The sequence below is a fragment of the Rhipicephalus sanguineus genome, unplaced genomic scaffold (genome assembly GCF_013339695.2).
Source record: "Rhipicephalus sanguineus isolate Rsan-2018 unplaced genomic scaffold, BIME_Rsan_1.4 Seq34, whole genome shotgun sequence".
Taxonomy (NCBI): Eukaryota; Metazoa; Arthropoda; class Arachnida; order Ixodida; family Ixodidae; genus Rhipicephalus; species Rhipicephalus sanguineus.
Window position 1 is genome coordinate 25206 of NW_023615049.1, and position 24842 is coordinate 50047.

The following is a 24842-nucleotide window of genomic DNA, read 5'->3' on the forward strand; positions in this document are numbered from 1 at the left end:
GTGGTAGCTCAGTTGGTAGAGCATCGGACGCGTTATTCGAAGGTCGCAGGTTCGGTCCCTGCTCGCAGCAAGCTATCTTTTCGTCCACTTTTCTTTCTTCACATTTACATTACATTTACTACTAATAACGTCCCCTATACTTTCCTTGACATTATTGTCTGTTAGTGCTCATTAATATTGTGTATACCAAGAAAAACGAGCCCCTTAAAATTTCCACTTGTTTCCTTCAATCACGTTTACATGTGTATTTATACATGTGCGTTTTTAAATAAATCCTCAGTTGGAAGTCAGCGCTTATCTTTGTTCTCTTCCTTGTCCGTTGTCCGCACTGCGCTGGTTGTTGAAGATGGATTACCAACTAGCCCAATCTCAAGCCCTGCTCACCTGTGCACCAGGTCGATCACCGCATGGAGGAGATCCAGCTCCGAGCGCACAACCTGGGTGCGCAGCGAAGGTGTAGCCACTCCCGTACGGTGCAGAGAGGTTCCCGCAAGGTCTTCGATGTCCGCTTGCCGGGGATCGCTATTGACGGTGCCCCAGTGCATCGCACCCGCCTCTAGCGGCGCATCCACACCATAGCCACGTGCGCACCAGAGCACACATTGCACGGGGTCGTGTGCGGGGTCGGGTCTGAGGTCGCTCCGTGTCCGCACGTGCACCTCTACGCTTAGCACTGTCAGCACTCGCTCCCTGCATGCCATAAACGCATAGCACATTAAGAGATCGGAGGACAGCAGAATGGGTAAGGGAACAGACAGGAGTCGCAGATATCCTAGTTGACATCAGCGAAAGAAATGGACCTGGGCTAGCCACAATAATTGTAGAACAGACGACCAGTGGACAGTAAGAGCAACAGAATGGGTCCTAAGGGGTGGGAAACGCAGTAGGAGAAGGCCGAGAGTTAGAAGGGGTGACGAAATTGGGAAGTTCGCAGGAATAAAATGGAATCAGCTCCACACAGGATAGAGTAAACTGGGATCATTGGGATAGGCCTCGTCTGCAGTGGACTAAAACAGCTGCGAATGATGATGATGATGATGACAGTTTCCCTATATAAACTAGTGGTTATTAATCCTGCCTGTGTGATGTCACAGCTGCTTAGCAACCACACTGATTGAATGATTGAGATCCTTAAAAGATTAGGAGCTGCAAGTGATGCTGTATCAAGCACTCCAGGCTAAAAATGATAAACGGCGCACGAACGACACACACGAGGAAGAAAACGCACTGACGGAACACTGACACAGCACTGATTTTATTCCCTCATTGCAGTACCAGTTTCTTCCTTGTGGTGTCGTCCATGCACTGTTCATCATCTTTAGCTATGTACCAACTCACCCCAGCGTCCATTTTAGCTAATTTCCAAGCTAACAATGTTTCCAGAGGATAACCTACGGCCCATCCAATACATGGTATGTGTGTTCTTGCATTCCATCCAGGACTACAAGTTGCACTTTATCAGGACCTGAAACTTTTAAAGGCTATGTCTGACCAAAACAACTGTCACAGCTTGCCAATGAAACATTATGATGGAAGTAAGCTGAAACAACATGCAGACATGTTGTACGACATGCTTCTATAGAGCCCTGAGGCTTTCGCTCCAACACATGCCCCAGTAATACCATATCCTCCCACGTGCATGATGGTTAGAGGCAAAGTTGCTTGCATGTGCACCACTATTAATGCTATTTCTTTGGCACTGTGGAGACAGGTTTGCGCGTGATTGGGCCTACCAGTGGCAGTCAGGAAAGGGAACAACCCTCTCCCACTATACACATGCGTAAAGGGCACTGTGGCAGGGTTCGTTGACTCTGAAATGGCACTAAAAGGGTACTACGGGCCGGTTATCAACAAACACAATGATGCGACACAGTGTGACAGCTGCAGCTTCATGGCAAAGGAAGGCTCGCCACAAGATCAATCAAGTATGCGCTCCTGCTGCACCATCCGCTAACTGAAAGAAGGGTCAAACAAGAAGAAGCCACGAAGCAAAGGTCCACGTAACCAACTCGTCATAGGCCCACGAGTATCTCTCCCACGGCAATAAGCACTCTGCAATGGAAAGTCCAGGTGGAGAGGATATGTGAAGGCCACCACTGGGAGGCCGATAAGGACACGCCCGTTAACTTGTGTTTGCACGGTGACTTGACATTGGAAGGGAGCAGCACAGTTTACACGGGGAAAACTGGTTTGGTGTGCCATCTGTGTCCACCATGTAGTCACTAGGGCGGCAGTTCCTAGAGATTGAGCTGGCTTGGGGCCAGCATAACATGCGAACAGGAGGATAAGGTGCAGGGAAGGCACATCAATCCCTACAGTACAAAGCTGCCCTGGAGCTTCCCTTGGCCAAAAGCTCTCTAATATGCCACTAAAGCTCTCCATATTCCATTTTACACAAGCTACACGTCAAGACAAGTGCAAAAAACTAAAGCCACAGCCTCCAGCCATTGCTACTTGTCACTTGAGAGAGCCTTTGTTTGCCTAAATGACCGGCATTTCCTCTTGCACTATGCAAACGCACTTTTCATGATGATTGCACACCAAATAAATACAATGAATAGAAAACTATACACAGTGAAACCTCGTTAATATGTACCTCGTGGGAACGCAGAATAAGTATGCACTACAAAGTGCAAATTGGCATCGCCTGGCGTGCGCTGACAGTGCCACCGAAAAAATAAATTCAATGCCACAGCAATATTGCCTCAGGTTCCCACTACAAAGTCACTTCTTTCTTTTTGGCAAAGCTCTGATTCTAGCTCTCCTGCACAGCCATCCAATAGCATGCGGTCGCAAAGTGAAGGAGCATTTCGAAGCTATTACAGGGTCCAGGACACAATGCGACTGGCACAATGCGACTGGCAGCAAACAGACACACACATCGGCTTTCCGCAACATATGTGTGTGCGTTTTCACTGCGACCTGCTTCCGAGTGAAAACTGACACTGTTTCACTGAAACACTCTACTGCCGCCTAAAGGCGATCGTCCCTGGCTAGTTGCGTGCAGCACTTCACCTATTCGGCTCCCGCCGCCACTGCTGTCCCACTTGCTCTAGCGTATGTGCGCGTTAGCCACAGGAACGTTCTTTGTACCGCTCCACTCCAGACTGCACACTTGTGCGGCGAGTACCTTGAAGCGTCAACAAGGCAGCGACAATCTTTCTGCAAGCGACACACACTCCATGATGCTCTAACGACCCTGCACAAGGCGGCGGTAGCAGACGGAGGCACAGCGCGTTTGTGTCATCACCAAATAAAAGCGAGCAGCAGGCTTACAACACTTACAACAGCGCTATACATGCCGTACCGCACGCGCACGTTTGGCGTGATAGTGTCGGTGCAGTAAGGTTTCAAGGTGCCCACGCCACGAACTTGAAAATGGTGCCGCACAAGGCGGCAGCGAGCAACAGCACAAAGCACTTAGGTTGTCGCCTGTTAAAAGTGTGCAGTATGCTTAGAATAGTGCTACGCCATACGCGCGGCCGAGCAGATGGCTTATTTTGATAGGGCCGTCCGTGAGAAGTCATACTGGCGCATCTGTCAGTGGCCGCCAGAATCGCCGCAATCATGTGGAAGTCAGAATAATTGATCGACCAGTCTCTGCAGTTACCGAAAAGGCGGAAGATCTCTTGCGGCACACTGTGACATTGGTGGATGAGGGGTGCACTTCACTTTTTCACGACAAATTGTTATTGCGGTATGCACTAAATTCCTTAAAAATTGTTAACATGCCACAATTAAGCAATTTCCTTGGAAGTGCTTCTAGGACAGAGATGGAAGGCAGATGACAAGGTCAGAAGCAGCTGTGTAACAATTTATCTGTTTTTGCTTTCCCTCACTGCACAGTAGACCTGTCTGTATTCCAGTGATATTCGGGCTCCAGAAACGAACAGGATCGAATAACCAGAAAATACTCGGAAGTACTCGCGCACTGCAGGAACCAACGGTGCCACTATCCACCTGCTCAAAGAAAGGCGACTAGAGAGCAAACAGCGACTTGGAGAAGACTCCAGGGAGGCACCTATCGGCATGGTAAACTACTCCACGCAATGTATCCCGGAAACTTCAGCAGGAACTGCACATACTGCCCAGAGAATGTGAACGCTCTGTACCACATGGTATGAGGATGCCAAAATGATTCCAAGTATTGCGCCCATTGACGAACAGAGCATGGAAAAAAATGCAGACGACCAGTGGGAGGCATCTCTGACATCACTAAACCCTGGAAACCAGCTCCGGATGGTGGACAGGGCCTGTGCAGTGGCTGCCAGCCATGGCTACCTGGAATAAGAAATTCACCCACCCCTGGGTGAAGAGAATGCGTGCCTGGTTCAGAAATAACGCTTAGTTCCCTCACTTGCTTCCACACTGCAGGCGAGTCACCTTTATCGAACAATGCGATACAGGTGAACAAAAACATTTCACAAAGATTTCAAGGAAAATTTATGTGCGCAGCCATGACCGTGTTTAGACCAAGCCACATTCAATACGATGCCTCACGTGCAACCACAGCTTGACATTTCCAAGCCAGCACAGCACCTGTTCAAAAAATCTGGTGACACTTTATTTCTGAAGTAAGACACTGTATTTCTAAGTATAATACTGAAGGAAATTCTTCACTATGTAAGCATGGATGGTGTCTCACCGTGTCTGCAGGTAACCTGGCTCCACTGAGGGCAAAGCGGCCTGACGGTCCGTCCAGTTGTGACGTGCTCGTCTGCAAACAGCGCCAATGGCAAGCCGTTAATTCTGTGGCTGTCAGGCATCTTTCTGCCCGCATTGTGTCAACAGATTTTTCCAAAGTGCAACAATTCAGTTTGTCTCCAAGTAATACCCCTGTCAGGTGGGCAAGTAATGTGCACTTACGGACAGTGTCACTCGGTGACCCTTTGTTAAATCTAAACATCGCATGTGGAGTATCATTCGCTGGAGAGTGCACTCCGGCCAGCGTGTGTTCACGGAACACACTTTGCTGGCCAAGTGCATAGCCTCGCCACTGGCTTTTACAATGGTACAAACATGTAATGCATATAAAAAGGACACAAAATTTCATTTTAGTAGTAGTTGAACAGCGTTGAACAATATAGTTCGGGTTCAGCAAGATGCCAAACAGCGCAATAAGGTAACAAATTTTCTGTGTGAGCAAGTAATAGCGTGGTCGCCATTCTTCATTCAGTTCACGTTTACGTTTTTTATTAGATTAAGTTTTTACGATAACATTATTAGATCAAGTGTTTATGTTAGATGAAGTTTGTGTTCATTTATAATACAACATTGAACAATTACTCCTTAGTAGCGTTTCTCTCCACACAAAAAGCTCACGAGACCGCAGGCTATGACCCTTAGGATGTTCCAGACGAATTCGTATCCTAATTTCTCTTTCATCCATTGCCTATTTCCAAATGACTTCAGCTCGCAATGCCCTGACTGCGGGGGAACGTGCAACTTAGATCACATGCTTTGGCGGTGCCCCTCGTTACGTGGGGACAAGGACCCCACAGAGAAGAACTGGAGCTCGGCCCTCAAAAGCTTGGAATATCAGCATCAACTTTGGGCTGTCCAGAGAGCCTGCGATGCGGCGGTTAGGCTAGGCCTAACTGTCCCCACGTGGGAGCGGCCTGCGGTGTCACCCTAAGGGGTGCCACTTCTCAGGATGCTTTAAATAAAGTTCAAGAGTGCTAAGCCGGGCTAGTTGGTAAGCGTTCATAGTAAATTTACAGCGCGAAAAAAACAAGAGACAGAAGAAGAATTACTACACAGGATAAATAATGTTCTTTGTACCGTATCTGCATCTCTAAAAAACACGCTCTTAGTCTGTCTCCATTTTTTTTTTCATTGCAAGTGTGCTCAGTTTTCCTTTTACCATTGCATTAGCCTAAAGTGTCACTCAATGTACCGAAGTGGACTCCCTGTAAGTGCCCTTGCCCATATGACAGGAGTGCAACACAAGAGGTTCTACAATTCCAAGTTATTTTCAGTAGAATGTTGCAGAACATTTAACACTGTTTTAATTCTGAAAATTCTAAAAAAAGGAAAGATTTACGCTATTATTTTAATCAGCATAACGAGTGCTCCACAGGCTATAATGTTAATAAGCAAATGTTCAAGGACGCCTAGACACTGCAATATTTTTGTGATGTAATCCTTGCCTATTTATGTATAATCCATCTTACCAGACCGAACCATGGTATGAGTTTAAGGCAATTAGTGAAAATCTACTCAAACAAGCAGAAAGACGTGAAGGACACGAGTGGCAATGAACTGTTGATAACCACTTACCTCGTGTCGTGGGGGCGTGCTTGGTGGGGACACCAAAAGCATGGATGGGTCGGGCGATGCGTCCAATGGTGGCAGCTCACGGATGCTCACAGCATCGTCATCTGGGCTGGGCGGTGGTCGCTGATGGGTCGGTGCCAGCAAAGCGACCGTCGGTGCAGACCGAGCGGGAGTCAGGACCACACTGCGGTCACGACAGAAGGCAATGCGCAGTTCGGGATTGTGTTCAAAGTCCACCTCGAAGCACGAGTCACGCGCAAACGCTTCCAGCTTAGTCTTCTGCCAGTGGGCCAGGCCCCTCAGGCACTTCTTGCGGGCTCGAGGAGTATTCGAGCTGTTGAAATGTGGGCCACAGGTAGGCGGGGGCACAGCCGGTACAAGAGCAACGAGGCCTTCATTCGTGAGCGAGCAAGCTTTGGTCAAATCTCCAAGCACAATGTCGCTCGAAGGGCAGAATGGTGTCTGATCCTCCTTGTTTTGCGGGCGTTCATCGGGTTTCCGCTTTTCAACCACACCATCTTCAGAAAGCCACCGTGTAGAGTCGGGTGGTAAGCTGAAGCAATCAGCATCCAATTCAGGGAGCGGAACTTCGGAGTCCAGAAGGCACTTGATGGCATCAGGAAGCTCACCTAGATCAAGGACTTGGTCTAGCAGACCAGGCACCTTGCCCATGTCGGTTGGAGGCAATGGCTCCGACCTCGCAATTTGAAGAGGCTCAGCACATTCATCTTGTTGAAGGTCACCTCCCGCTTTTTGGTCCTCTATGTTACCAGGCCTCAGCTCACGGTTCTCACACACTGGTATCTGGTTGTGGAAGGTTGGAACACCCTTGTTTAAAGGGCTGGAAGACCTTGAGGCCCGCTGATCCTGGCTTGAAGACTTTTCCAATGAAAAAGGGCCAACATCATTTCCTTGCTTTTCTGTTACTGCTTGCTGTGCCTCTGCTTTGTTAGGACTGGTGTGACTGTCCTTGTTCTCGGTAACCTTGAAATCTTGGTGGGAAGTCTTCAAAGACTTCAAGAGCTCCTGGTCTTGGCTCTGTGACCTTTCGAATGAAAAAGGGTCAACACTGTCCCGTTGCTTTTCCGCGACTGCTTGTTGTGCTTCAGCTTTGTTGAGACTCGCAGGACTGCCCTTGTTCTTGTCAATGTTGAAATTCCAGCAGGAAGCCTTGGGGAACTTCAAGGCCTCCTGGTCATGGCATGGTGGCTCTTTTGCTGAAGAATGGTCAACAATGTCCCCTTGCTTCTCAGGACCCAGCTGCTGTGCTTCTGCCTTGTTGGGACTGGCAGGACTGTCTTTGTTCTTAGAAACCTTGAAAGCCCCATGGAAAGTTTTGGAAGATTTTGAAGCCTCCTGGTCATGGCACGATGACTCTTCCACTGAAGAATGGTCAAAACCCTCCCCTTGCTTCTCTGTACCCGGCTGCTGTGCTTCTGCTTTTCTGGAACTGGCAGCACTGTCCTTATTCTTGGTAACATTGAAGGCCCGGTGGGAAGCCTTGGAAGACTTTGAAGCCTCCTGGTCATGGCATGGTGACTCTTCCACTGAAGAATGGTCAACACAGTCCCCTTGCTTCTCTGTACCTGGCTGCTGTGCTTCTGCTTTTCTGGAACTGGCAGCACTGTCCTTATTCTTGATAACCTTGAAGGCCCGGTGAGAAGTCTTGGAAGACTTTGAAGCCTCCTGGTCAAGGCATGGTGACTCTTCCACTGAAGAATGGTCAACACAGTCCCCTTGCTTCTCTGTACCTGGCTGCTGTGCTTCTGCTTTTCTGGAACTGGCAGCACTGTCCTTATTCTTGGTAACATTGAAGGCCCGGTGGGAAGCCTTGGAAGACTTTGAAGCCTCCTGGTCATGGCATGGTGACTCTTCCACTGAAGAATGGTCAACACAGTCCCCTTGCTTCTCTGTACCTGGCTGCTGTGCTTCTGCTTTTCTAGAACTGGCAGCACTGTCCTTATTCTTGATAACCTTGAAGGCCCGGTGAGAAGTCTTGGAAGACTTTGAAGCCTCCTGGTCGAGGCATGGTGACTCTTCCACTGAAGAATGATCAACACTGTCCCCTCGCTTCTCTGTACCCGGCTGCTGTACTTCTGCTTTGCTGGCGCTGGCAGCACTGTCTTTGTTCTTGGCAACTGTGAAAGTTCGGTGGGAAGTTTTGGAAGATTTCAAAGCCTCTTGGTCACGGCTCGAGGATCTCTCCAATGAAGAGTGAGCAACACCGTCCCCTTGCTTCTCTGTACCCAGCTGCTGTGATTCTGCTTTTCTGGAACTGGCAGCACTGTCCTTATTCTTGGTAACCTTGAAGGCCCGGTGAGAAGTCTTGGAAAACTTTGAAGCCTCCTGGTCATGGCATGGTGACTCTTTCACTGAAGAATGGTCAAAACCGTCCCCTTGCTTCTCTGTGCCTGGCTGCTGTGCTTCTGCTTTTCTGGAACTGGCAGCACTGTCCTTATTCTTGGTAACCTTGAAGGGCTGCTGTACTTCTGCTTTGCTGGCACTGGCAGCACTGTCTTTGTTCTTGGCAACCTTGAAAGCTCGGTGGGAAGTTTTGGAAGATTTCAAAGCCTCTTGGTCACGGCTCGAGGATCTCTCCAATGAAGAGTGAGCAACACGTACCTTTTGCTTTTCTACAACAGCATGCTGTGCTTCTCGTTTGCTGGTACTGGCATCACTGTCCTTGTTCTTGGCAACCTTGACATCCTGGCTAGAAGACTTGGAAGCATTCGAGACGTTCTGGTGGCCGTTGGATGACTTATCCACTGAGAGACGATTAGCACTTCGGTCTTTCTTTCTTGCACCTGTAGGCTTAGCCTTCGATCCATCAGCCGATTTCTCCAAATGTTGGATGCGAGTGTCCCTGTGATCTTTGTGTAACGACTTGGAGGATTTTGATGCCTGCTTAACGAAAGATGGCTTATCCTCTGAAAAAGGTGCAACACTTCCATCCTGTTCCTGAGCGTTAACATGTTGAGCCTGCGGCTCACCCGAGGAATGTTGGTTTCCAGAATCTGAGAGACCTTTGTGAGAAGTTTTGGAAGATTTGAAGGTCTTTTGGTTGGAATTAGGTGCCTTTTCTGCCGAAACAGGTTGGACACTGCTATCTTGCTCCCGTGGGCTTCGGTGCTGGGCTTGTGGATCACTCGGTCCTCTTTGACTACTAGGTTCTCTAGTGTCTCTGTGCAGAGACTTGGAAGGTCTCAATGTCTGCCGATGAAAGACAGGCGACTTGCTTGCTGTAGATCGGCCAACGGTTCTGTCTTTCTTTTCTGTGCCAGCGTGCTCAGCTTGCAAATTCTCAGGCCTCCTCTCAGGCTTGTTTTCGGCGATTTCGACTACTTTGCAAGGGGCCCTGTTATACTTTAAAGCCTTCTTGGCCTTACAGTACAACATTCCAATGGCACTGCGTGCATCAATATCATCCAGTCTTTCAAGCACCACTCGTAAAGATTTTGCAGCAGCCACCATGGCACTGGTGTCTTCGTGTTGCCTTGAATCACTGCTTTCACCAACTGCAGCTGCTTTCTTGTGCTGCTTGGACTCAGAGTCAGTCCCGCTAAACAGCTCCATGCTTTCTTCAGAGCCAATATCTTCGATAAAGTTTTCACTTGCAATGAATTCTACACCTTCGCTTCCGATGTCACCAACACAATTTTCACTGCCAAAGTCCTGAACAAGATCTGCAGAAGTAATGTTGGCACAATCTTCCTTGGCCATCTCCTCCATACATTTATCACTACCAGTGGGGTCCAAGAAACTTTCACTGCCAACATCTATCATACTACTGTCACTGCCAAAGTTGCGAAGAATTTCCTCACAGCTATTATTTGCTAGGGTTTCGCTAGAAATTTCGAAGTGTTCCATACTGCTTGCAGCCTCTGAACAACTTTCACCACCACTGTCTACAACACAGTTATCACCAGTGACACTAGAGGCACCATCAACACTTTTCACATTTCCATCACAGCTTCCACAGTTGGCGTCACAGTTGTTGCCAGTACAGCTTTCTGTGCAAACCCTTGCGATGCTTTTTTTGCTGCTACTTTCTCTGCCACTGTGCTGGACAGGATCCACCCAAGACCCATCGTCACGAACACTTTTTTCACTACTGGCACCAACGATGTCTTTGCCTGTTTTGCCAATATCACCAATGTTGTCCCCAGTCTCCTTCTTGCAAACATCAACATCAACACAGTTCACCTCAGAGGCCAATACGCTGTTGTCAACATTTGTATCATCACCGCAGCTTTCATTGCCTTCTGCTGCAATGCTCCCTTCAGATGATGGAAACAGCTCTATGGAGTCGTCCCTAACCTCATCAAGTAGGATCCAGTCTTCATCACCACCAGGGCTGAGGCATATGAAGTCGTCATCGGCAGATGACACCTCCGCCGAATTCGTGGAGTCAGCGGCACTTTCCTGGTCGGCTGCAGCCTGCTCGCTGTCAGCACATATATGGGATGATGACTCAGCCTCTAGTTGAACATCATCACTTGATGCTACTGAGAGTTTATTTCCCTTCTGCCCACAAGGAATGGGAACCGGTTCTGGTGTTCCAGCCGCATCAGTAGCTTTCTCAGTGCAGCCTTCGGTTGCTTTCTGGCCCGACTCTATGGACCAGTTTAACTCCGTCACAAGATCGGCAGCAGGGCACTCCTGAAGAGCCTGGTGGCTGTCCAATATCTCAGAGGAACTCTGTTCGATGGGACTTGTAACATGAAATCTGCTGTGCTCAACAGCTGTATTAATGGAGCTGGAGCTTGAGTTGTCAAAACCATTGCCCACAGGTGAAGTAGGAGGTTCTCTTCTTGCTTTACTAGATATGCTCGATGGGCTGGGCTGACTGGTTCTCAGCAACTTCTTGCTGCTGGAGCTCAACAGCAATTCATCTGCAGGGGCATCGATGCGAGCCACATCAGAAACGCCAGGCTTAGCAATTGGTTCAGAAATTTCTGCTTCGCTGACAGAAATAACAGAGCTGTTTCCTTGCACAGATCCAACAGGTACGGGTCCATTTAAACCTGCATCAAAGTTGGCATTTGTCGAAGCATTTGCAGCTGCAAGTTCACTACTAACAGCTGAGCTCGCATTTGCTTCTTCAGGTGCTTCAAGCTCGATGTTTGGTTCGGCCATGGTTACCTCAGAAATAGGAATGTCACTACTTACAGGGAGGACGTCAGAAGCTGTATCATCACACTGGCGCTGTTTGGGGTGCAGTAAGGAAGTTTCCAACCCCCCGGTGGCAACAAAGTCTTTGTTTGCAGTATTCACACTGCTAGATGGTCTGTCAGAGTCTGTCACATCTGGCTCACTAACTGCACAGTTTGGGACAGGTTCAGGTTCTGGGACAGATTCAGGGCTGTTTTCCATTCCTTTAGCAGCACCTTTCATCAAACCACTGGCCTCAGCTGCTCCACGCGTACTGGATGATGCACCCGACTTAGAACTGTCAGATTCTTTTGTATCAACAAGGTTGCTGCTATCTGAGAGTCCTTTAAGGTGCTCTGCTTCAGGCGCTCTGTGACTCTCACATCTTTGGGAGCCTTCTTTCTGAACAGAATCAGTCCCACTGCTTGATGGAGATGTTTGTGGTGGGTTGCCACTTCCTGCTGCTTCAGGCAAGTTAAACGATGGGGATGGCTGTGCCACGTCAGGCTGCTTGCTGCCAACACTGTCATCACCCGACAGCTCACTAGGCGTTGTGATAGTAAGCCTCTCATAGGTGACGAGCAGTTCCTGTATTCGAGGGTCGGGAGCTTCGGGAAGGGCTGCTTTCTTTCGCGGTTTGCTCGAACGTATCGGCAGACCTCCCACTTCCCGCTTGCTTGACGGTGTGCCCAACCTAGGTGCGCTAGACACTGGGCGTTCGTGAGGGCCGACTGCTTCAGGGGCACCAGGTTTGGGAATCCCATCGTTGGGCGTGCTGCTACTCGTCACCTGTAAGCCCGAACTTACTAGCCTAGTCGTGGTGCGGTTGCTGACAAGCTTGGCAAAGCTTGCACCTGTGCTGCAGGAAGCGCTATCAAATGGTGAAACATTGGAGGTTACCGTGCCAGTGGTGGCTGTAGAGGCAACACCAACATCAAAGACTGGTGAGCGGCTGCCTGAAGTGTCAGCAACAAGGCAGTTATCATTTTGTTGTTCAGGAGCACCGGGCTTGCCTTCATTGTTGTCTTCTTCACGAACCTTCCTTCTAAGAGCCAACTTGTTAGCAGAGATTCTCGATGAGCTGCGACTTTTCGCTTCTTTAGATGGCGCAGTTTTAGCCCCTCCCTGCACAGTAGAAGTGGTACCCGGTGCCATGGCATTCGTGCTTTCAGTGCTATGGCTCAATGATGCGCTGGAACTATTCCCTCTGGAACGCATGCGCCTTACAACTACTTTCGAGCTGCTTGGTTCTTCCACCCCACTAGCCTGTTTGCTCAAAATTTCCTGTTTAGGTAAACTCATCTCAGTAAGCCCACCCGACAACACCTCACAACTACTAGTACTTGTGACTGACTCTGCGCTGCTTGAACGTGTGGCACTAACATCTCTCAATGATAGTTTAGAGCTTGCTGCTTGGCGTCTTGTATGCCTGGTAGTTGCTTGCACTGCATTTTCAGAATGTGCTGTGCTGTCGTCTGATGGTATGTTTGTTGCATCTTGGCTGTCCGAACTGGAGCACAATGACACAATTCTTCTACGTCGGCCCCGCTGCGAGACTGGCATCACATTTTCAGGCTCCTGAATAGCATCGACATCCCCGCTTGATTGTGATGTTCCTAGGGCTGCGTCCTGGGCACCCATCAGGGGCACCAGCTGGTGGTCATGCATGTCCCCAATGCTGGCAGGACCACTAGTGAAGGGTTCAGGGAATTCAGTTGGTTTACAAGGACTGGAGGTAGAGGCTCGCCTGGTTCTTTTAGGCCCAACATCACTAGCTGACCGAACGTTTCTCCTGCTTGGCAAGCTACATGTAGCAGCTTCAGGGACCTTTGGCTCTACCGCTGTAGGAGGTGCATCGCTCAACATAGGTTTGGAACTTTCCAACTGTGTTTCAGGTGCTTCAGATGTCACCATGTTTGACTTGCTCTTCCTAGAACTCTTAGGCCTTAATAGTGCACCAGAATCTGCCACCTTGGAGCTCAAGGGTACGGCAGATGTTGCAACGTCTGGCGTTGGGATTGCTTGAGAGCTTTCCAAAGGTGTCTCAGGTGTCGTGATGTTTGACTTGCTCTTCCTGGATCTCTTAGACCTCAACACTGTACCAGAATCTACCACCTCAGCGCTCGAGGGTGCAGCAAAAGATGGTGGAGCATCTGGCGCATGGACTACTTGAGAGCTTTCCAAATGTGTTCCAGGTGCTTCAGTTGTGACGTTGCCATATTTGCTTTTCCTAGTTCTCTTAGGCCTCAACACCACACCAGAATCTTCTGTGTCAGACCTCAAAGGTGTGGCAACAGGGTTAGGAGCATTTGGCATGTGGGCTGCTTCAGAGCTTTCCAGATGTGCAGCAGGTGTTTCAGGTTTTGTGATGCTTAACTTGCTCCTCCTAGAAATTTTGACCTTCAATGACGCACTATGATCTGTCACCTCGGAGCTTAGAGTTGTAGGGTCCGACTCATGAGTGCTTGGCACGTTACCTGCTTTGCAGCTTTCTAAATGCACATCACGTGTGTCAGATGCTGCAGTTCTTAACTTGCTCTTCCAAGAACTCTTGGGCTGCCCAGCCCCACCAGAGTCGACCACCTCGGTGCTGAGAGGTGTGGCTAGGGGTGTTGTGGCATCCGATGCACAAGAGGCTTCAGCACTTTCCAAATGCACAGCAGATGCTTCAGGTGCTTCAGGTGTCACGGTGCTCGTCTTGCTCTTCCTGGGGCGCCTCAGAGCTGCGCCAGAATCCGCCAACTCAGAGCTCAAATGTGTGGCAAGAGATGTTGAAGCACCTGACACGGGAGCCGATTTGGAGCCTTCTAACTGTACGGCAGGTGCTTCAGGGGTCATGTCACTCAACTTGCCCTTTCTAGACGACTTCGTCCTCAAAGTAGCACCAGGATCTGCCAACTCTGAGGTTGAAGGTGAGGCAGCAGACTCCAAAGAGTCCACCGCACGGACAACTTCAGAGCTTTCCGACTGCGTGACAGGTGCTTCAGGTGTCACAGAGCTTGATTGGCCCTTCCTCAACCTCTTGGGCCGCCTCAATGCAACACCCGAGTCTGCCATTTCAGAGTTTGAAGGCGTGGCAAGTGATGAAGCATCTAACATATGGGTTGCTTCAGAGCTTTCAAAATGCACAACAGATGCTTCGGGAGTCACAATGCTTGACCTACTTTGTTTAGAAACCTTACGCTTCAACACTTCGACAGGATCTACCACCTCGGGGCTCAAGTGCGTGGCAAGAGGTTCTGTTGATGAGTAAGCTCGTTCAGGACTTTTTAACCGTGTTTCTGTTGCTTCAGGTGTTGCAGAGCTTGATTGATTCCTCTTAGAAACCTTGACCTTCAACGACTCACTGAGATTTGTCACCTCAGAGCTCAAAGGTGTGGCAGCAGGCACAGACCCATCTGACATCTGGGTTTCAACAACGGTGCTGCTCGACGATTCACTAGCACCAAACGTTGGAGGGCTACCGAGATCCGCAACACGGCTTTCTGTTGTCGACCTGTCGGGACTGACAAAGCCAACCACACGAGGCCGAGTGCTGGTGGTAGAGATTACTCCGTGTTTTCCTTGGATCCGGATCCGACAGATGATAGATGGCCTGCTGGTACTCCCTTCGGGATCACTGGACCTGTTTACAAGGTGTGACGTTGGTGACAATGATGATGATGACGCGTCAGAATTGGGTACAGATTCAATTACTTCAACTGCAAGGTGACGCTTTGACGACAGCTTTCTTTCTCTTCGTGAATGTGAAACACGTTTCTCAACAGGCGGTACACTAAGCTCCGTGCCGAGGTCGGCAGTAGCCACAGCCGCAGAGAAGGCTGGAGACTCTGCATCATTTCCAGCGTCTGTCACAGCTTCCCCAGCCTGACCCTTATCAGCTTTCTCACCCGCCTCCCTCTCTCTTAATGTCCGGTCACTGGTGGAAGATTCAGCTGCCACTTTAACTCTTTTGCTGGCTTTCCCAGTCCTGGAATTTGCATGTTTGTTCAACATCTGGCCGTCCTCCGACGCAGAGCTGTAAGAAACACGACGAGTCCGGTGAGCTGGCTCCACTGAGCGGGCTTCCAGATTTGTAAATCGCTCAGAGCGAGGCAACACAGAGTTCACAGGGGCAGCACGTCTTCTGCCAGCCGAAGCACTTCGTTGTGAACTGGCACTGCTGTCCGTCGAAAGACCACGTTTCCGGCGTTGCTTCTTGGGTTCGGACATGTCCGGGGCAGCAACACTCTGGCCGGGCTTGTCCAGATCCCGCAGACTCCACCTCCGGCGACCCTCCGGCTCTCGCCGATGCTGCCACCGAACGATTTCCTTCTCTGTCAGGCGGAGAAGCTCGACGGAGCATGGACGAATGGCATCCAGCAGTTGGGAGCTTGATTCATGACCTGCACGCACCACAGGCCCATTGCCAACTTAGTCACAAGCAGCTGATTCACTTTAACAGTAAAAGCTCACTGATTCGGCTTTCACAGGAGCAGAAAAATGCCGGAATAAATGAATGCCCAATTATCAAAAGAGTCCAGGAAACAACAAACAAGTGTGCATTACATCAATACTCTCTCATTTTTTGGATGAATACGCAAATCCTGTCCTTATTTTGCACTTAAGAGCAGAATAAAAACTGCAATTTTGGTCATTCACGACTTCATCCACTGTGCAAGTGTGGCGCAAGACCTCCCTGTCTTAATTTATCCGAAATGTGCGCTGCACACCTCCCTCATCACGTACAGCCACCACCGACCACCATGTGCATGTGACGATAATTTTTTCACTGGCAAAATGGCTGGCAACAGACTGATCATCCATCGTGAGTTAGCAAGCGAGTTTTATGCCAGCATGCGGACCATCGCTGAGACGCTCTTCACCTTCAACAGCTTCTGCCATGTTTCAGCTTTGTGACATTGCATGCTCTTTGCACCGAGTTAAAACGAAGCTACAGAGTGTCACTTCTGCTACAGATGAAACTGTGGTCACCAACAATGCAATCATAAGCTGCATACACACACACACACACAGTTCTAAAGGCACGTACACGGCCTACACACCCAGAGTCGAAACAAAACAACTGGGTGCCGCGCGCCGCATCTGCTGCAGATGAAACTGTGATTGATGGCAACTTAACAGCAGAGCTGTTTAAAGTCAAGATGAATTCCAGAGGGTCCATCATTCACAGTTTCCTAGTGGGTATGTGCCACAGAAATAGGACAAGCCCCACTACTCACCATCGGTGCATTAAAAATGAAGTACACAGCAAAAGTGCATGTGCCACAGGGAGAAAAACAGAGAAAGAAAGAGAGGGAGAAAAAAAAAGAAAAAAAGAGAGATAAAAAGAAAGAGACAAAGGAAGACTTTGTGAAAGGCATTTGGTTGGGAGAGCAGGAGGAAAATATGTATGACCTTGCTTGTAACGAGGCAGACCACGCCTTGCATTGTGATGCCAGCAGCTCCGTTATTTAACCAGCCCTCGCGACGTTAGGTCAGTGAAGCTGCTTCAATTTTTTTGTTATGGTGGTAGTGATCCATGCAATGGGTACAGTCATAAACTCACAGTTCCAAAGAACACCATGGTTCACAGTGTCAGCCATTGTGTAGTTTCAAAGAGATGGCAAGTTGGGCCACCTGGTAGATGTTCATGTTTAAAAATTAGTTTGAGGTGCACCGAAACCCTGACAAAGGAACTTGACAGGACAGCGCGAGTAAGCACTGTCCTATCCTGTAAGTACTGTTCTGTCCACTGCCTTTGATCCGTGTCTTCGGTGCGCTTCAAACTAATTTTTAAGCATTGTGTAGTTTGTTTTGCTGGGTGTTGCATCAGTGCAGGAGATGGTGATAGGGTTGGCACAGCCATTGTAACCACAGCCATTTAGGAATAAAGTTAAAACGAGATGGGTTATCACAAAATATTGGATATAACGAGCAAATCGTAATGCCCCTTGAAAGTCGCCGTAGAAACCAATGTACTGAAAACATCGCCTTAACGAGGTAAAATTTGCCTGTAACGGGATATAACGAACAAGTTTTGTTCGGAAATGAAATTTCGTGCCAATGTCACTACAGTGTGCAACGTGACAACTGTATTTAGCAGTTCAAAACTCCCACCAGCATCCTCCAGCAATGCGCATAAAGCTGGACAGTGCGCCATGCGCACGCTGCTGCGCTCGCAAAGTCATTCCAGCATTCCTCTCACTGCACACGGCACACAGTCGGTGCACACAGTGTGCACGGTTGCGGCACGCCTGCCTGCGATATGCTATTTCGCCCGCTATTTGTTTTGGCTAAGTACACTGCATAATATTTGCACTAAACGCCTGCTGCGGTTGTAACGAAATATTGGTTATAACGAGCAAATCGCGGCGTGCCTTCAATTTCGTGATAACGAAGCTTAACTGTATCTGCTGTTGGTGGTGGTGCACCAAACATTCTTCTTCTCAGCTTCACAAGTTTCAAATAAGCAGAATAATTTAGATTATGAATTGGTTATCTTGAGGTGCTACTAACACAGATACAGTAAAAGCTCGTTAATTCGACACCCGTTAATTTGGAAATTCGGATAATTCGGACGGCTCTATTGGTCCCGGCCGAAGTGCATGTTAATCTATGGGACCAAACCTTCGTTAATTCGTCAGAATTGGGCTCCGCACCGCTTAATTCAGACAAATTCTGACGGCTGCCGCTACACAAATGTGTAATAAAGCAGCGCCGGCACCACTGGGGCGAAACCGAAACTTGAGTCACATCGCCATCGTCATCAACTAGTGGGGGCGATCGCAGCGTCACCGAACGTCGGCGTCTTCTTTCTTTTCTAGCTCCACTGCGCCTCCGACGCCATTTTCCCTTGTGTTGTGTCGGCACCGTCTCTTCTTGCGGAGTTCTTTTTTCCCATTGTGACCGTGTTTACATGTGAGGTCCGAGTATGCGGCAGTAGCCGACGGTGGCATCGACGAGGTGTCAGCCGAGTCCACCGACGGTGACTGCCCGACCTTCAATGCTGTCCTTCCCACAGATATGACCCTTCAGGACTACATCGCGATTGATGATTGTGTCGCAACGACTGGTCTCCTGCCCGATCAAGAAATTATTAATGATGTCGTGACCTCATCGCACCTCACGGGAAGTCTCGGAGGCGCTTTTGATATTAGAGGGCGTTTGCCTGAGCACTTCCAACAGTTTGCGTGCTGTTGGCCATTTGGAAAAGTTAAGAAAAATTGTAATGTAAGCCGGAATCTGCGTGAAAACGCAGACGACCATTACAAAATACTTCAGCAAATAAAGGTATGCTTCGCCAACTTGATTTTAATGTTTTTCCTGTTCATTCGTTAATTCGGCATTCGGTTAATTCGGACATTTTTTCCGGTCCCGTGAAATCCGAATTAACGAGCTTTTACTGTAAAGCATTAATTTTTATGTTGCACTGGTTGATGCTTTTACATTCACAGCTATGAAAGACTATACGATATGCTCCTTGCAATGGTTTTTCCAGTGTTACTCAGTATGAAAAATTTGCTAATGTGTGGCCGGTAGTGACGAGATCGCACTAAAGATAGCATCACAGTCACCTTTGGCAAAATAATAATCTGCCTAAGCTGCCTGTTCACCCAGATTGAACAGGTGCACAATGACAATAGTGTAAAGTGCATTTATAATCTACCATTTTTCACGTGTTATGTGGTGACAAGGCAAATGAAAACGGGTCATCACAACTGACAGAGGCTTCTCGCTGGGCTATCATCACGATTGCATTTCCTGCACGGAGACTCGATCCCAAAACTTTTTTGCAGATAGCGCAGGGTATGCGTGCAATAAATACTGCATGTAATGAGGATATTTTTAGGTGGACTTGACAAAATTGTTACCAGGTTTGACCATTTTTATTAGCTCCTGCACTGAATTTCCAACATGAGTATCCACAAACTTGCTCGACTAGCCCTGCTGACAGTGTTCGTGTTATATCCTCTAACATCTTTCGTTGTCTTCCACACGAAATTTTCAACATCAACTCCAATTATATTCAGTGCATACACACTGTCTTCAATCGGTGTTACAGTGTATGTCGACAACTGCTCATAACGCAATGTTTTCATTGGTGTAACACAGCCACAGCTACTCGCATTAAATCTCTGTTTCTCTTCTATAAGCTTGTAGCAGCATGGTGACAGTGTACCCCATCCCTGCCATAAACAACTCCACGTTCGACATGTCCGACAGGAGCCCCGTGACGAATATTTGTGAGGACCAGCAACCAGGCGGTCCAGGCTTTCCTGGACACGTCCACACAACGTAGAGCTCTCACCTTCTCTTTTTTTTTTCGTCTCTACCACCCTCATCACATCCAGCACATGCCATGCGCACACTTTGTTGGACAGAATAAACACGACATAGTTTCCGACAAGGTGGCAGTCCGCCTTGTTTGCCACGGCTCTACATGTTTTTCAATCTTGCGCTAAATCAGATTGTCCATGCAACTCGCTTATCTCGTCACACTGGTCGTCCACTCTCAGTCACTACTTGCCTACACTGAAATATCTTATTCTTTATTTCTTTCCAGGGCAGCAAAACACTGGAATGGCCTTTCCCACAGCATCACCGCTATTCCCTGCTCACCAAGATTCTTACATAGTACATAGTACATAGTACATCAAATGCAAACTCAAATGGAATCAATGTTACATTCTGCCAAAAAACACAGCCCTTGCCCGATGGGCCCTGAATGTTTTTTACAGAAATAAAAATGAAATAGGAAATGGAAAACTACTCACTCCTGATGGACAAGGACGGTGATTGGTTCGGTTCCCCTCCAGAAGGCGTGCTGTTGCCTTCCACTGGCACCATCAGCATGGATGCCACGCAACAGCTCTGCCAGCGCTGCCAATCCTCGGCAACTGGAGGAGACGAGCCCGGAGCTTCGCCCGATCGTCCTACCGCTCCGGCGGGTTTTGCCGGCGACCGTTCCTGCTTCCGCCCCTGCGGATGTTGCTGCTGCTGCTGTCGTCGCAGAGAGAGGCGCGTGAACCGCCGTGCTCGTGCTCTGCCCAGCAGTCGGCGCACCAGTACGGGCGGCCGTGCTCCCGTCTGCGTCCCTTGGTCCCGGGTGGTTGTGGCCACCGCCCTGCTCACCCCAGCTGCACAGTCCAGGAGATAATTTCGTATCTCATAATCTTAACACTGTCAGTATCACTCCACATGCATACATACAGTATAAAATGGAATATAAGACGAGATGCTTTCATTAAAACAACAAGCTAAAGTCACCCCTCGTCTTATATAGCAGTGTTCAGCTGATAGTGAGTAGCTGTCTGGCAACATGAGGCGTGCATGTATGTCAAAAGCCACACTTGCTCATATCCACGTCCAAATCCGATAGCAGGCATATTTATTTAGTCTCCCTGTTTGTTTTGTGTGTTCGTGCTGTGCTCCCGATCTGTTCCCGAGTTTTCCGCTCCAATCAACGCTGCGTTTGATTTTTTACAGCGAAAGCTGTTACGAGATCTTTTCACCGGCCGCTTTTGGCGCCGTAGTTGTCCGCCGCCGCCGCTGCCGCCGCCGGTGTCCGTAACCAGTATCGCTCGAAATAAGAAAAAAAAACGAAATAATAAAAAAATTCCAGGATGGAACGAGGTTCGAACCTGGGCCCTCTGCGTGGGAGCCCAGTATTCAACCTCTGAGCCATGCCGGTGCTTGAAGCTGCTTTGCAAAAAGGTCCTATACAGGCTTCATGTCGGAAAGGAACCACATAAGCATGTGCAATATAGCGTGGTAGAAGAGTAAAATAAGTACCAAGCGTCACACAATGCGAATTGCGCAACGAGTAGGTTGTTGAATACTTCCCACCCATTACCAAGGGCTCTGCCATAATTCTTCACCGTCATCAGGCACAGCATCAACAAAGTGCGCATAATGCCTTACATGCGTTTAGCAGGTACCATGGCTCTCCGTAGAATGACGAAAAATGGCACAGTGCCTGCTGCCCTAATTCTCAAAAATTACAATAATTTATAGCATAGTGGGTTCCTCGCAAGTGCACTTGTATTGGTTGCCAAGGAAGCCCATAAGCGCATGATCCATTTCCTGGGGGTCTCAGTAAAATTACAATGATTTATAGCGTAGTGGGTTCCTCGCAAGTGCACTTGTATTGGTTGCCAAGGAAGCCCATAAGCGCATGATGCATTTCCTCGGGGTCTCAGTAAAATTACAATGATTTAGAGCGTAGTGGGTTCCTCGCAAGTGCACTTGAATTGGTTGCCAAGGAAGCCCATAAGCCCATGATCCATTTCCTCGGGGTCTCAGTAAAATTACAATGATTTATAGCATAGTGGGTTCCTCGCGAGTGCACTTGTATTGGTTGCCAAGGAAGCCCATAAGCGCATGATCCATTTCCTCGGGGTCTCAGTAAAGTTCTTCGCCCCCCCCCCTCCCGTCTCTCTCCCACGTCAACGTATGTTATACAGCATGACGGGAGAGGGAAATAGCGACCAGGCATCACCCAATGCAAATTACATAACTGGTGGGCCGTTTAAAGCTTCCAACCCATTACAAAGGGCTGAGCCATAATTCTTCATTGTCATCAGTCGTTGCTTCAACAAAGTACACATAATGCCTTACAGACGTGTAGCTGGTGCCTCGCTTCTCCGCAGATTGACGAATAATGGCTTAGTAGGTGCTTCCCAACTTCACAAAAATTGTGATTTATGGCGTAGTGGGTACCTTTCTAGTGTACTTGTATTGTAGCCCCAAGAGATCTTACAGCGGGCTCTAGAAACGCCGCTCTTTCTGCTTTCGCTGTGACTGTGCTGCAGTTTCAGCGCAGGCCTGGCGTTTTTTTGTATTCATTTTTTTTTTCATTCATTGAAGATGAGTAGCGGCACGAGCAGACAGTTCTTAGCTGCATTTAAGCTAAATGTTGTTGAGTTCACCGAAGCAGATGGCAACATGGCCACTCAGCGCCACTTTGGCGTTTCAGAAAAAAGCATACGTTATTGAAGAGCACAGAAAGGCAAGCTGCAGCAGTGCAACCAGCGGAAAATGTCATTTCAAGGGCCCAGTGAGGTTCATCCGCAGCTTGAAGATACGCTTGTGGACTTCGTGCGGGAGGTTCGTGCGCACTCGCTGCCAGTGACCGTGAATACCGTGGAGCTTCCTCGAGAAGCAGGGCTCTCAACAGAAGAGTTCGATGCACCAAACTCCTGGGTGCGTTGATTCATGAGATGCAAAGGATTTTCTCTCCGCCGGCACACATCCATCTGTCAAAAATTGCCGGAGGAGTTCGAGGACAAGCTTGTGAACTTCCAGCACTTCGTGATCCGGCTTCAGGAGGAGAATAACTACATGATGGGGCAAATTAGCAACGCTGATGAAACCGCCGTGCGGTTTGACATGCCTTCGTCGATCACGATCACGGAGTGCGGGGCCAAGGATGTCAAGCTCTTGTCCACTGGCAACGAGCACTTGTGCTTCACAGTCATGCTGGCTTGCACAGCAGATAGCAGTAAGCTGCCACCCTTCATCATTTTCAAAAGAAGGTGAAGACGATGAAGGATGCGCTCCCACCCGGCGTTGTCGTTTGCGTGAACAAAAAAGGTTACATGCCATGATGCTTGAATGAATACAAGTGGTCTGGAAATGACAGCCAGGTGCAGTACTGTGTCCTCGCAGCCTGCTGGTCTTCAATGAGTTTCGCAGTTGCCTGACCGATGCCGTGAAACGTGCACTCAACGATGGAAGAATGGGCCTCGTCGTGATGGCAACTCGCTGGATGGCATGGAAGACACTTGTCTTCAGAAGACAGTGCTGCTTCTTCTGACGAATATAACAGCTCCGATGGTGGTTAAGGGGTGCTCCGACGATGGGCAAGCGGTGCTGATTTAAAAATAAATCCATTTCAGTGATACCATATAGCATATATATATATATATATATATATATAGTGGGGATTCGAGGCGCGCCCGAAGCCACTGCGCGGGCATTTCGCCGTTCCGTGAATTCTTTCCCTCTCCCGTTCTCCCGCGACGGCAAGTGGCGCCATCTTGCGCTACGCGCCGGCTTTCGTGATGGCGCTGCACGCGGTCTGGGAGCCGCGAAATTCAGCGCGACGGACGCGCGTACACGCCGGGACGAACTCTCTCTCTCCTCGGACGCCGCTGGGTAAGCACATATTTCTTTCCGGTCCAACGTCCCCTTTGGGAATCGCTGGACTGTAGCCTGCCTGGGTGCCTCGGCATCCTTGCAGGCGTGTTTACCTCAGTGTTAGCTCCGGTTTGTACGTGAAGCCAAAGAGCGGTGCCTAGTGCTCGTGCGCGGTCGTACCACGCCGAGCCGCACTTGCCGGAGGCCCACGCGTACGGAGATTGCCCTAACTCCCGCGACCAGGCCCAGTGGTCATCGCGAGAGTGCACAGCATAGCCGCGAGGGACCTTTTCCCGAGCGGCGTGTCAAAGCTCGCCATTGCCAGCTGCGACGTGCTGGCAGTTCCCCTTGGTGTATCGTCCGCGTGGGAAGCCCTTTGCTTCCCCGTGCCCCGGGAGTGGACGTGTACTGTGTGTGTGTTGGGGTGCCGCCGAAGGCAAATAAAGTGTTTGTGTGTATGTTATCTCGAACACTGTGTTTATGCCGCGCGGCGCTCAACGCCTTTGCTAGCTGAGCGCGCGCGGAGCGGTGCGCTAAACGTAAGCAGGCAACGGTAGACGCGGCCCTGTGGCTCGATAAGCCTGAACCCGCAGTAGTCTTCGGCTCCGGTGAGCATCGAGGCTACCACACTGGCGCCCAACACGGTATCAAAGGCTCATTAAGCCTTTGATTAGACTTAGCCGAGTCAGCACGCCTTTGCGAATCAGGCTCGCCGTGTTACCCGCGTTATGTCTGCTAGGCGTGAGTTTTGTCCGCTGTCGTTTTTAGCAGATACCGCTTTGCTCGAGAACAGGGCCAGTGCCCCCTTCGGGCAGAATCCAGCACCCTCCCCTGTCACAACCCCCAGTGGGGATGATGCGAGGCGCTATGTACCAGCTCCCAGTGGAGATGTAGCGTGTTGTGGGAACGGGGCCATTGCCCAACCCGAACAGTGCACACGGGCAAAGTGGACCGCTACTGCTCCCTTTGGAATGCACGGCAGTTCCATGTCGCATCGCTCCCAATCGGCTCCCAACGGAGCTTACGGAGCGCAGGTTGGAAACGCGGCCTCAGCCGTCACCGACTTTTGCCCGCTGGCTGCTATGCAAGCAAGCAGCCAAGCTCACTTCGAGCATGCGTCTGTACCGCTAGCCGCAAGCGGCTTAGCCATTTCACGAGAGGCTGCCCCAAGCGGCGGCTGTGAACAACGACAGGCGCTCCCCGAGAGTGGCGCGACGCCGGCCGGTATCCCTTTTGAAACCGCGCCGCTTATCGAGCTTGGAGACAGTTCCCCATCGCTCCATCGCGCCGCGCAT

General features: G+C 49.5%; 1 protein-coding gene across 1 annotated transcript; it reads right to left on the reverse strand.

Annotated features, from left to right (window-relative positions):
* Positions 1-380: 380 nt before the first annotated feature.
* On the reverse strand, positions 381-22886 carry LOC119377079 (microtubule-associated protein futsch). The gene is made up of 5 exons (XM_049411530.1): positions 22802-22886; positions 20184-20582; positions 6280-15812; positions 4645-4717; positions 381-688 (listed from the first exon to the last, which is right to left on the reverse strand). Exons 1-5 carry the CDS (start codon positions 22884-22886, stop codon positions 381-383), a joined length of 10398 nt encoding a protein of 3465 aa, XP_049267487.1.
* Between the last annotated feature and the right edge of the window lie 1956 nt (positions 22887-24842).

Coding starts and splice junctions, on each gene's coding strand:
- LOC119377079 (XM_049411530.1), bottom strand. CDS start 22,886: ATGACTGTGAAGCACAAGTGCTCGTTGCCAGTGGACAAGAGCTTGACA. Junction 15,813..20,183: donor ACCGTCCTTGTCCATCAGGA/GTGAGTAGTTTT, acceptor TGGTGCGTGCAG/GTCATGAATCAAGCTCCCAA. Junction 689..4,644: donor CAGGTTACCTGCAGACACGG/TGAGACACCATC, acceptor TGGCATGCAGGG/AGCGAGTGCTGACAGTGCTA.